The sequence below is a fragment of the Marmota marmota genome, unplaced genomic scaffold, assembly GCF_001458135.2.
Source record: "Marmota marmota marmota unplaced genomic scaffold, marMar, whole genome shotgun sequence".
Lineage (NCBI taxonomy): Eukaryota > Metazoa > Chordata > Mammalia > Rodentia > Sciuridae > Marmota > Marmota marmota.
This window is the reverse complement of record NW_026000079.1, coordinates 1,565,236-1,578,239: the sequence shown is the minus strand read 5'-3', so window position 1 is coordinate 1,578,239 and position 13,004 is coordinate 1,565,236. Positions and strand designations below refer to the sequence as shown.

Sequence of the window (13,004 nt, the reverse complement as noted above, 5' to 3'; positions counted from 1 at the left end):
GCCAAAAACACAGAATCGAAACCTAAGCATTCCTTCCTCTTCTTTGTCCCCGGGGGGAGGGAAGAGAGGGACAAGTGCCACATCTCATTAAGCCTTTGCGAGCTCAGGCAGGCAGAGGGGGTCCACACCCGAGGCAGGCAGGGGGCTGGGGGAGTGGAGCCCAGAACTTGAGGCCTACTCTGCAGGAAATGAAATAAGGGGTTAACAACAGATGTGAGGCTGACAGCTGCTTTTATTAAGAAGAAATCAGAAGGTCAACAGGGACAGGAAGTTGGGAGAGGTGGGGTGGACAGAGAGTGGCAGAGTGAGCCTGCAGATCTGTAGAACCTGAGGAGACAGCTGTAAGGCATAAGAGTCCTGAGGGTGGGAGGGAAAAGTGAGACGGCTCTATTGTACCGTAGGAAGCTGAGATAACGAGATTTTAAACACCAGCAGGAACCCTACTGCCCTGACCCAAGGTGACTGCAACACCAGGTGGAAAGACCAGCATGGATATTAGTTTGAACAGGGCAAATGAGAACTCTTTCTTTGAGCTCAAGAAGATGAAAGAATTAAAATCGTGATTAAGGCTGTACACTGGCTTGGAGCAGAAGGATGGGAGAGAAAATAAATACCCCAGGGACCCACATGTAAACAGACCATAAGCACGGCGAGGCTTGAGGGTCATGGAAGGCCACCTTGCCCATCCTGCCCCAGAGGACAACGATGCCACATGGGCACCCATAAACACTGCATTCCCTGGTCCCTGTGGGGGTGTGGGCGAGGGGTCGGAACGTGTGCTGTGGTGTTGAGCCGCAGCGTGGCCAGGCTAGGGCAGGACCACCCCCTGATGATGGAGTGGGAGGCAGGGTATGGAGCCCGGCCCAGGCTTTGAGGGTCTGCAGAGAGAAGGCAGGGAGAGGGGAAATCAGGCTGCTGGGGCAGTGCTTGTAATATTGGGGTGACCCTGGGAGGCAGTGGCAGACCCAAGAGCAGCAGCCTTCCTAGGAAAGATGGAAGCCCTAGGTTCATCCCCTGCTGGCTGGGTCACGGGTTGGTCCTGTGTGGTAAGAGCCACGCAGCCAGACCCAGAGGCCAGGCCCACTTACGCCATAAGAAGCAATACTGTGTGGCCAGGGAGGCGGACTCTGGCAACGGGACTAGGGGGAGAGTCCCTGAGCCTTGCCCTGACTCTGGGCATGTCTGCGGGGACCGTAGCAGGTTAGTGTCGAGGAAGGACGTCCAGCAAGGAGAGGGCGTCTGGCGTGGCACTGCTGCCTCTGTCACTTCCGCAGGAACTTCTTGTTGAGGAGGAAGATGAGAAGGTTGACATTGACCTTGGCCTTGTTGAAGAGCTTCATGACAGCCACGCCCTCATACTGGAGCTGCAGGAGGTCCTAGGAAGCAGCGGGCAGGGCAGGGCGGCTAAGGGCTTCTGGCCAACTGCCAACTGCGGGAGCCTTCCCTCGCCACAGGTGGCACTGGCTGAATGCCACTGAGACAGGTCCCTGAAAACCCACTTCACAAACAAGGCGGCCAAGGCCGAGAGGGGGTGCGGTCCCTGGGCAAAGCAGCAACGCGGCAGAGTGGGGGCTTGAAATCAGTCTTTTCACTCAAAAGGCAAAATGGCAGAGCACAAAGATCTGGATTTAAAACCCGTTTCCCTGAACACCGGCTCTGACTTAGGCTGGCTTCTTGACCTTTGAGCCCCAGGGACTGTAAACCAGGGATGACGCCTCAGAGCAGCGGAGGGGACTAAATGAGGTACACGTGATAGGGCTTCCGACACTAAACCTGCTTCTGACACCACCAGCCACTCCACTGTCCCCGGTGGGTAGTGCTGGGGTCTGTGTCAGGGCAGTGGACCTCCCGCTGATCGGGTGGAGGGCCAAGCTGAAGTCATGAGGCCTAGGGAAGTCGGGGGGCCATCCTCTTGAGGCCAGCACCTAAAGCCCACCACTGGGTGTCCTGAGGGTCATGGAGTGTCCCCTCACCTGATAGTGAAGCTGGAATCGTTCCATGTCCACACCTAGGAACTTGGCATTGACTTCAAACATTCCTGCCTCATCGCCAGGGGTGATGTCAAAGATGACATTTCTGAAGCTGTCGGGAACAGAATTCAAAACAGGGACCCATGGCCTCTTTCCAGAGCTACAACCTGGCTCTTGCTGCTTCTCTTCCTGGGTGACAGTGTGCGACATCCAGAGCCCAGTCTTCCCGTCTGTCTCCCTGGGTGGGTGGAGTGGGGGGAGGGTGGAGCAGGGGCCAGGTGGGCTAGGGGCAGCTCTGTCTTCTCCCAGTTCTGCATCTGCTCACAGGGTATCTGTCCTGCTGATCCTGCCTGGTGGCCTCACTTCTGGAACCATTCCCAGCACCCCGAGTCCATCCAGAACCGTCCTGCACCATGTTCACGGTCCTCGACTCTCTGGGGTGCCCTGCCTGCACCATCACACGAGCGGCTCCTTCAAGGCAGGGACCACGCTCCTCCTTCCCTGCTACCCTGTGCCCTGCCCAGAGCCGTCCCCGACAGGGGACAGGAAGGGCTGACATCCTGCCTTCCAAGCACACATACTGAGAGGTGGGGAGATCTTCGATTTCCACCAGGACGCCCTTCTCCAGGAGCTGGGCAGCAGTGTAATGAAGAGACGGCTGCTTCTTCCCCTTCCTGGAGCTCCTGATGAAAAGAAGGACCCAAAGAACTCATCCAACAAGCTCTCCAGCACCACGGACCCTTGTTCCCCGGGATGCAGGAAGGAAACGAGGCCCGAGGAAGGTGCCTCACTCAGGGTGGGAGACAAAGGAGGGGGCTGCTGTGCTGAGATTCCCAGCTCCAAACCGGGAGACAGGGGCAGAGGGGGGCGTGGGCAGGGTAGCGGTCACAGGTAACTTCCAAGTGCAGGACGGCAGCACCTACTTGTTGCTGGGGGCCAGGTGGTCCAGGCAGGCCCGGAGGTACTGGCTGTAGTAGTCGCCCTGCTCCTCGTAGAAGGCCGTCTTCGTGCTCAGGGCCTGGAACGTGGCCCGAAGCTTCACCAGCTCTGCCTTCCGCCGCTGCCGGTGCCTGCGCTGGTTGCGGATGTCCTGGAGTTTGGGACCGAGGGAGGGGGTCAGCTGGCCCTTCCTGGCTGGACAGCTCTGGGGCCTGACACAGGCTGTGAAACACTCACTGGGAGGATGTTAGGAAGAGCAGGAAGAGGCAGATTTCCAGCTGTTTTTCCTAGGAGGACAATCTCGAGGATGCCATCCCAGGCCCTTAAGGCATTCGCGACTCTGACTGGTTTCTAGGCCCCTCATTTTTTAGCAAAAGAACTGTAAGAACATCCCCTTCCCTGGCTAAATTTAGGACGTTTTCTTTGAAAAGAACCCTGTCCTTCCTCTGGCAGGTGACAATTTTGGGTAGCATTCACCAGGGACAGGCCTGCCCATGGACCCCTCATGTCGGTGTGCAGGTACCTGGTACAGGTGTGTGCAAGCATTCGCACGCACATACACAGGTGCCTGCGTGCAGATACCCAGAACTCAGACCCAGGTCATTACCTTTGCCAGCTCATCCACCAGTCCCTGATAGCCATTGCCGGCACTGACCAGCCCCAGGCCCTCTAGTCTACGCAGATTCCGCAGGACACGCCGCTGCTTCTCTGCCAGGGGCAGGAGGGAGTGAGCCGTGAAGGAGCGGTGTCCACGCAGAGCCTCGGGGGTCTGGGCTTCACAGGCCTGGCGCCGGCACATGAGACGCTTGTGGGCTGCTTCCTAGGGGCAGAGATGCTGGATGGGGCGCCATTCTTCCCCCACACTAGGACAGGCCGGGGACCCCAGCAACCCAGGGAAAGCACCCCCAGAGCCTAGCTTCTGGGGGGGGAACAGTGGTGGGAAAGGGCCTAGCAGGAAAACATCAGGGTGTGACATCCTGACACTTGGTGTGACACACGGACAGGCCTCGTGGACTGCCACAGGACGGAGGGGCCCCCAGGAGAACCAGACAGAGGCTGCAGCATAAAACATCTGGATGGCCATGGCTGTGACTTCCCAACCATGGAGCTCTGTGCCGCTCAGGGTGTGGGGGCACCTCCCTCCCTGTTCTACTTGAGGACCTGCCTCTACTGCCATCACCCCCTTTCGTCTGGGGAGCCCGGCTTCGTCTTTACTCCAGCTGGTCCCAGCCCCCACCCACTTCCCACCTTCTCCTGCCTGCAGCCGTCATTTGGGGAGCGAAACCCTTCTGCACTCTTCCAAGTACCTCTTGGAATGCCCCCTGCAGCCCCAGCACAGCAGACCCCCACAGGAAAGCTCATTTCAGCGGGGGGAGTGGGAGGGACATGGCCTCCACCACCCCGAAACCTGAGGCACCCTGAGGCAAGGCGGCTCCTCAGCCTGCTCAGGGTGGAGGGCAGATGCTTGGCCCTCGGAGCCCTCGTCACGGGCAGGCCGGGCACCTGTTTTAGCCAGCCATTCGAACCAGCAGCGCAGAGGGAGTGAGGTGGGTGAATGAGGCAGAAGCTGTGGGTGGGCTGGCCTGGTCACCTGGCCACTCACCTGCTCTCCGGTAGCCGGAAGGGACAGGATCTCTTTGAGGGAGTCCCCAGGATGGAACTGTATGATATCGGCCAACATCTGCTTGGTGCTGTGGAGGGAAGGAGTGGTGGAAGGGAGTGGAGAGGCAGGACAGGGTCTGGACACGAGTGGCAGAAACCAGAGGGTGGGCGTACCCTGCCCCATATCATGGCTGTCTGGGGCCCTCGGGGGTAAGGAGAGAGTGAGGGCTGGGGGGGGGAGAGGGGTGTGGCCAAGGGCACCTCTCCCTCAGAGTGTCTTCCTCAGAGTCCTTCGGCTGAGGGACACGTCCTCCTCGCAGCCCTGGTGTCCCTTCTGCAGCGCTCTCAGAGTACCTGGAACCCCCTTCTCCTGGTGGCTGTGTTCTCCCCAGCCCACCCTACGATGCGCTCTGATGAGGACCAAGCACAGGCCTTGCTGGCTCGTTTACTGAGCAAATAAGTGAATGGAAGCGGCTGCCTCGTTGGCCAGGAGACTATCTGGTTGCCTGGCTCCTCTTCTGCCCAGGTGACCGGCCCAGTCCTGCTGGGGTCCTACCTTACTCTTGCAGAAGTGGGGTGAAGAAGAAAAGGCCCACGCCCCGTCCTTATTATCACAGGAATGGGAATGAGAACGTGAGCTCCCTCACCCACGGCCTGTGGGACTTTGGAGGAGACTCCTACCTACTGAGTTCCTTGCCTTAGCTATGAAGAGGGAAACCACCACCCATAGCTTGTCCTAAACGCTGACATTAAAAAGAATTTGGCTGGGCACGGCGGGGCCTGCCTGCAATCCCAGCAACTCAGGAGGCTAAGGCAGGCAAATCACAAGTTCAAGGCCAGCCTCAGCAACTTAGTGAGACCCTGACTCAAAATAAAAAGGGCTGGGGATGTAGCTAAGTGGTAGAGTATCCCTGGATTTAATCCCCAGTACCACACACAAAAAATTTTCTTATTACAAAAATTGCATAGATAGCACAACATTTGAACTCTGCTTGTTGTCCATATCTTTTTTTTTTTTTTTTTTGCGGGGGGGTTGGAGGCGGGTACTGGAGATTGAACCTAGGGGCATTCTATTTCCCCAACCCTTTCTTTATTTTCAGTCATGGTCTTTTTTTTTTTTGTATCAGAGATTGAACCCAAGGGTGCTTAACACTGAGCCACATCTCCAGCCCTTTTTATTTTTTACTTTGAGACAGAGTCTCCCTAAGTTGCGTAGAGCCTCACTAAGTTCTGAGGCTGGCTTTGAACTTGTGATCCTCCAGGCCACTATGATTACAGGCATGCTCCACCTTTCCCAACTAAGGCAATGTCTTATTTAAATTTATAGGATTTGCTTAAACCTTTCTTTTTCCCTTTTTTTGTGTGTGTGGTGCTGGAGATCAAACCCAGGGCTTTGTGTAAACTAGCAGGCGCTCTACCAAGGACTGATTTATTATATTTTCTTTTCTTTCTCTCTCTTTTAATTTTCTTTTTGAGACAAGAGCTTGGTAAGTTATTCAGGCTGAACTTGGACTTAAGATCCTCCTGCCTCAGCCTCCCGAGCAGCTGGGTGACAGGCTTGGCTGTCGCCCATTTCTGAACTGTCCTTTTCTTCAGCTATAACCCGAGCACGAAGTTAAGGTGGCAGAGGGCTGAGACGGAAGCAAGGGGAGTTCAAGCTGAGCTTCAGGGAGCACCTCCTACAGGCTAAGGGGCCAACAGGAAAGTGGAACCACAGTATGGGGCGCAAGGCCAGGGAGGGTCTCAGAGGGGGCAGGGGCCACCACACCCACCTTAGAAGCAGGCTCTGGGCTTTGGTGTCGTCAGCCTCTGCCTCAAGCCCTTCGAATTTGTTGGCGAGTGTCAGGGACACTTCGAGCTTGCTCAGATCCACGTGCCCATCTGCAGCTATGTTCTCCCCTGGGTGGATTGAGGATCAAGAGGGACAGTGCTCAGATGGGGTCCCAGCACCGGGCTCCCCACACCCTCTCCCAGGAGCCCTTCCCGGGCTGCCCCATGGTTCCACATGATACCCTCGACCTGAGCGCCACGGAAGGACCTTGCATTGCTGGTGATGCTCCCCACACCTCAGCCCTGGGGGCCAGAGCAGGGGCTGGGCCGTCCCCCCCACAGCCTGGTGCCCCTGCTCTCCCCCAACCCCTTCATTCCGTCCTCTACCCTTGGAAATGTCCTCCTCTCACTCCTCAGCCTGAAATTCCTCCTTATCAGAGAAATCTTCTGAGACCCACAGAGAGGCCCTGTCCCTCCACGTCTCTTGCACATGACTGAACTGGCCATCGACATAATGGGAGTGGGTCCCTCTGGGATCTGTCCACTCTCTCCAGGTCAGTCTGCAGGCCTGTGTCCACCTCAGGATAGGGAGGCGAGGGAGGGAGACATCACCAGCTGCTGGCACGCACCCCAGGCTGAGCAGACATGCCCACGTGCCCTCCCACTGCCCCTTCCTGTCCCTCCCTCTTGGTAGGTCCCAGCTGCCAAGGGGGGCACGCACCGATGAGGTCAGGGATGGTGGGCAGCTCCCCAAGGTCCTCTAGGAGCTGGTGCAGGGGGTCCTGGTGGTCAGGAGCGACCCAGTCCTGGTGCTCCAGCAGCAGCTGCGGCAGAGGAAGGACAGAAGCTGCAGGGACCCAGCAAGGCCTTCCTTCTGGGACCAGCCTGCCCACCGTGGGCTTCCAACCCCTCCCCACCTACCGGTGTCCTTCAGTCCCGGCCCCTCACCCTGTGCGTGTTGACCAGCTCCCCGACTGTGATGTACACCATGGGCTTGGCCACGGCCACCATGTCTGAGTACTCATCCATCGCAAAGCGCTCCTCTGGCTCTGGCACCTGGCAGGCTCTGCAGATGAACTTCCTGTCCCCAGAGAAAGGGCAAGTGAGATGGGGAGGGCTGGCATCCCCACCGTGTTCTGTCCCCGTCATTCCTTCCCTGACCCTCTCTAGCGACTGCTGGGACCACTTCTGACTCTCCAGTCTCAGCTCCTGCCCTGGCTCTGTCCCAGTGTCCCACTCAAACCAACCTCTTCTAATATAGTCCTCCCCCCGCCTGGCCCCCGCCTGGCCCCTGCCTGCTCACCACAGGGGAGAAGTGGGCCACGGACCGTGGGAATGGAGAGAAAGGACAGAGAGCAATGGGATGCCAGGCCCAGACCTGAACTTGAGGTGTGTCTCCTCCAGGTAGTCATTCAGCACCTGCAGGTGCCGGCTCTCCCCAGAGAAGGCCTTGCCAGCCGCCGCGTGCTGCAGGAGCTGGGCTATGGCCCCCAGCGCATGGCGCTGGGGGGCGGCCAGGGCACCGCCCGCTGCCAGGGCCACGATGTCAAAAGCGTCAGGAGCCACCACAGCGGGGTTCAGGAAGCGGTAGTACAGCAGGTTCCCCACCACCTAAGGGCAGAGGACACTTTCCCAGAAACGCCCAGAGGCCACCCTCACAGCTACACCTCTATATTCCCAGCTCTCGTAGCTAGAAGGGACCACTTGGGCCAAACCCTTACTCGGCAGAGAAGAAACCAGACCCAGAGCAGGTGGGCAATTTGCTCAAGGTCATGCATCAAACTTGAGCAGGAGGCGTGTCTAGAACCCACGTCTCCCAAGAAGCCACCTTTCTGTCGTGGGAAGCCCTGCTGATGGGTGAGGCTCGGTTCACAGGGGGGAGCACATTTCCTCCTTAGATTTTACAGCACAGGGTTCTCTGTCCCTTTGCCTGTCTGGGGAGTACGGCGCCAGCAGGGCTCAGGAGGGGGAGGGGGGGACGACACTTGCCTTATAGACCTCAGTCTCTGTGGCATCGGGGAACTTCTCCGCCAGGGTTGTCTTCAGAACTTTGGCCACATACCGCATCCCGTAGCTGGGGAAAAGCAGGAGGTCTGCTGCTTCTGCCATCCCTAGCCACAGCGTGGCCTGGCTGTCTGGCCGCTTCTGCCTTCCCAGCCTCACCAAAGCTGAGCCCAGTCCCCGTCCCTTCACTTCCATAGGCAGGCCCCTGCGGCCATCCTCCAACACCTCTGAGCCTTGTCAGAGACAGGGCCTGGTCATCTCCTAAAGCTCTCCCGCTGCCTCCAACACGGCTGCAGAGTCTCTTCTTTGAGACTCCCGGCTCCTCTCAGAATACCCAGGTCACCTATCCCCTGCCTTCCCCAGGGAGGCTTTGACCTACCCCTTGGGTATCTGGCATTCATAGACACAACACTGTCCCAAGACAACCCAGGAGGCTCTATTTTTTTAAATATATATATTTTTTTTAGTTGTTGACGGACCTTTATTTTATTCATTTATTTATACGCGGTGCTGAGAATCGAACCCAGTGCCTCACGCGTGCTAGGCGAGTGCTCTACCACTGAGCCACGACCCAGCCCCAGAGGCAGCCAATCTTGTCAGGGATCTTAGGAGCTGTGAGAGGCCTGTCTGGGCCGGGGCAGGGCCTGCCTCGGGGCCGGGGCAGGGCCTGCCCAAGGAGGTCAATGAACGGGAGTGGACACTCCAGTCCGACTGCTCACCAGCCGGAGACGTCAGGCTCTTTCCTTTCCCTCTGAGGGTGTGTTCTCTGGTCTGGAAAGTGGCAATGACCACTCTTGTCCTTTCTAGCTTATTTTAATTTAATTTTTTTAAATTTTTTGGTACTGGGGATTGAACCCAGGGGCAACAACCCTACCCATTCTTTATATATATTTTTAGAGACAGGGTCTTGTTGAGTTGCTTAGGGCCTTGCTCAGTTGCTGAGGCTGCCTCTGAACTCAAGGTCCTCCTGCCTCAGCCTCCCCAGCGGCTAGGATTACAAATGTGCAACACCATACTCAGCTCTAGTCAGACGACTTTCAAAAGCTTTTATTGACTAAATTTTAAGAAGGGAAAAACTATAAGGTGCTTTACTGTTTCGAAGTGTTTCTTCTGTTTGACTTTGTGGATCAAAGAGTTCCATTTGATCCCCATTTGCTCAGACAGTAATGTCCCCGTCATCATCTCAGCTTCCCTGCTCTGGCTCCCGTGACCTCCAATGGGACAGACCCGCCGCCGAATTCCACCCTGGCAGTGGCTCCCAGCCCGCTCGGGCACCTCCAGCCTCACTCCCCTCTCTGGCTTCCTCCCTCGGGCTGTCGTCCAGTTCTGCCCTCCCCTGATGGCGGCCCTGGGCATCCAGTGCCCAGCCTGTGGCACAGCAGTCCTACTTACGGAACTTGGTCCACAGAAGAAACGATGGCCACGAGGAACTTGTCAGTCACGGCAAGGAGGTTGCGCAGGGAGATGTCCAGCCTTCTCTGGACCTCGGGGTGGCTCAAAGCCTGCTCTGGGGTGACGTCATAGGGGAGACGGCTGTGGGCAGAGAGACCAGGTAAAGCCGGAGCACCTTCCTGCTGCCTCTCTCCCCCAATCTCTCTCCCCACACCAAGGTTTCACACTGACTTGCTAAGGACTCGGGGAGGTTGACAGAACTGTGTGGCAGGGGAGGAAGAGTTAGCGTAACCACGGGAGGCTGGAGAGTGTGGGAAGGAATGGAGAACCTAGAATTTATGTCAAGACTCCTAAAGGGAACCAGAGGAAATAAGGGGACTGCCCATCGAGGTGTGTCTGTGTGTGTATGGAACTTGGGATTAAAGTCAGGGGCACTTTACCACTGAGCTACATCCCCAGCCCTTTTTATTTTTTATTTTGAGACAGGGTCTTGCTAAGTTGCTAAGGCTAGCCTTGAACTTGTGATCCTCCTGCCTCAGCCTCCCAAGTTGCTGGGATGACAGGTGTGCGCCATTGTACCCGGCCCCATCAAATAGTCTTTGGCACTTCAGACAACAGGGAAAGTTGGGGACTTGTATTTCCCTTACTTATAGCCTCCTATGCCATCCAGAGCAGCCGTTGGGATTGCCAGATCTCCTCACTGGATCCATTTCCCTAGCACCTGTGAAATTGAGCAATGCCCCCCAACCTACAAGGATAACCTATTACTTCCATGTTCTCATTTGCTTATTTATCTGTAAATCTGAATATTCATATGAACCCCTATCAATAAGAAGTCTACATCCTAACTCCCACAGCTATTAGGCACACTAGCATAGTCATGTGTGCCCACTTTATGTTGAGCCCACCGGTGACAATCACCAGAGCGGGTCTGAAAGGCTACCTTATTTACTCCTATGGGGTGGTGTCATATTTGCATGAATCAGCATGCTCATCCGTATGTCACCTTCAAACACACCCAGGCTTCCCCAGTGAGGTCCACTGAAGCTGATCAGAGAGAGCTCTCCTCTGCCCATCTGCTCACCTGCGCTGCCCCGTCTGGGCCTCAGTCTGGTTGATCCAGCTCTTGTAAATGTGGACAGGGTCTGTGTGGATGCTAAGCACTTTGTCCTCCAGCACATCCTGGATAACCTTGCCCAGGATCTCCCGCAGGGCGCTCTGTCCCCGCTCATTTCGGTAGAATCTCACCACTAGCCTCACCACCGTTGGGTTGCCTGTCACTATGTCCTGGGGCCGTTCCACCTTTGACCTGTGGTTCAAAAGATCAGTGCAGCTGTGTAGGACAGATAGTTGCTTTTCCTTTTTGGGATTTTAGTTCTTGGAAGCCTGCTCTGGTGTCCCTTTTTTTTTTTTTTTTTTTTGGTGCTGGGGATTGAACCCAGGGGTGTTTTACCACCAAGCTACATCCTTTTTATTTTTTATTTCCAGATAGGGTCTCACTAAGTTGCTCAAACTTGCAATCCTCCTGCCTCGGCCTCTTGAGTCACTGGGATTACAGGCATGCACCACCATGCCCAGATAGTGTCTTTATCTTAAGAAATGTCCCGCTATCTCGGTTTCATCCTTTTTGCTAATATGTCAGCCCATGTCCGCCCACTGTGCTACCCGGAAATGCCCTACAGTCCTTTTACGGAGGCAGAGAAGACTGGGCTTCTGCTGCCAATCTACCCTGCACCTCAACAAGCCATCATCTTGTGTGGTTTTTTGGTACCAGGATTGAACCCAGGGACTCTCAAGCCACATCCCCAGCCCTGTTTTATATTTTACTTAGAGACAGGGTCTCCTTGAGTTGCTTAGGGCTTCACTAAATTACTGAGGCTGGCTTTGAACTCATGATCCTCCTACCTCAGCCTCCCAGATACTGCGATTACAGGTGTGCGCCACCATGCCCAGCGGAGCCGTCACCTTGTGAGGGAGTCCCAGGGGCATCACCTCTGAGCCCACCCTTTCCCCTCCTCTGCATCTGGAGAACCCACTTGATTTCCTCCTGCAACGCAGTCTTGAACAGCTGGAGTAGCAGGTAGGCCTCCCGGCGGTTGGAGGCGTAATTGTACAAGCTGAAAATCACTGCCTCCATGAACTTGGTGGTCCTATTCTGTGGCATCTGAAAGATCAGCTTGGCCAGGTAGATGGGTTGAGTCTACAAACAGTTGGGGAAACAGGAAGGGCTGATAATGGCACCCAGATTGGAGAAACTAGTCTCACCTTCTTAGGAAGCAGACAGTCTCTCCCCCAGGGACAGGGCATTAGGATTATGGGAAAGGATACCTTGCAAGGGGGAAAAGACACAGAAAAGGTCTTGGGCCCTGAGGGGGTGGTAGAGACTTCTCCTTCCAAAGTCCTCTGCTCACCTGGAGCAGGTAGAAGAGGTGCTGGTAAGCTTCTAGTTTCTGCCGTTTCTCTTTGCTCAGCGACTTTAATCCCTTCTGCTTGTCCAGAACCATCATATCTGACAGCTGCTCCTTATTCTTCTTGGTCAGCTTCTTGCAGTGGGAGACCACTTCCTGCAGGCGCAGGAGAGCAGGCAATACGACCAGCCCAGGCCAGCACGGCACAAGGAACATATGGTCTAGAATCAGCGCCTGGACGGGCCAGGGCTCTCTGCTGTTCAGGGAACAGGCATGAGCCAGGAAAGAGCAGAGGTTCTGGGGCGAGGGAGGGCCCCTCCTACTGCCCAGACTCCATCTGGCACCGCTGCTTTCACAGGAATGAGTCCCCAAAGAGGACCCGGCTGCCAGGCTGGAGGCATTGTGTCTACTTGTGTTTTGTGATTCTTCTCTCTTTCTTTTTTTTCCCCCCCTTCAAGTCTGGGGATTGAACCCAGGGACACTTTACCACTGAGCTACATTCCCAGCCCTTATTTATGTATATTTATGTATATTTATTTATTAATTTTTTTTAGTTGTAGATGGACACAATACCTTAAGTCAATTAATTAATTTTTTTTTAGTTGTCGATGGTCATTTTAAAAATTTATTTATATGCAGTGCTGAGAATCAAACCCAGTGCCTCCCACATGCTAGGCAAGGGCTCCACCACTGAGCCCCAGCCCAGCCTATTTATTTATTTTTAATTACTATTATTATTGTTGATTTGGTACTGGGGATTGAAGCCAGGGCTGTTAACCACTGAGTCACATCCCCAGCCCTTTATATTTTTTATCTTTTATTTTGAAACAGGGTCTCACTAAGTTGCTTGGGGCCTTGCTACGTACGTTGCTGAGGCTGGCTTTGAACTTGTGATACTCTTGCCTCAGCCTCCTGAGCC

General features: G+C 55.5%; 1 protein-coding gene across 1 annotated transcript in view; it reads right to left on the bottom strand.

Annotated features, from left to right (window-relative positions):
• Nucleotides 1-214: 214 nt before the first annotated feature.
• Nucleotides 215-13,004, bottom strand: part of Iqgap3 (IQ motif containing GTPase activating protein 3) — a 39,165-nt gene continuing 26,375 nt past the window's right edge. Inside the window, exons 24-38 of the mRNA XM_015502722.2 lie at nt 12,089-12,241; nt 11,714-11,877; nt 10,762-10,986; nt 9,678-9,818; nt 8,271-8,355; nt 7,660-7,892; nt 7,230-7,362; nt 7,003-7,105; nt 6,284-6,410; nt 4,513-4,600; nt 3,517-3,729; nt 2,894-3,060; nt 2,552-2,653; nt 1,974-2,082; nt 215-1,376 (exon numbers count right to left, since the gene is read on the bottom strand). Of these exons, the coding sequence (XP_015358208.2) occupies nt 1,263-1,376; nt 1,974-2,082; nt 2,552-2,653; nt 2,894-3,060; nt 3,517-3,729; nt 4,513-4,600; nt 6,284-6,410; nt 7,003-7,105; nt 7,230-7,362; nt 7,660-7,892; nt 8,271-8,355; nt 9,678-9,818; nt 10,762-10,986; nt 11,714-11,877; nt 12,089-12,241 (2,157 nt within the window). The 3' untranslated portion in view covers nt 215-1,262. The remainder of the gene's footprint in view (nt 1,377-1,973; nt 2,083-2,551; nt 2,654-2,893; nt 3,061-3,516; nt 3,730-4,512; nt 4,601-6,283; nt 6,411-7,002; nt 7,106-7,229; nt 7,363-7,659; nt 7,893-8,270; nt 8,356-9,677; nt 9,819-10,761; nt 10,987-11,713; nt 11,878-12,088; nt 12,242-13,004) is intronic.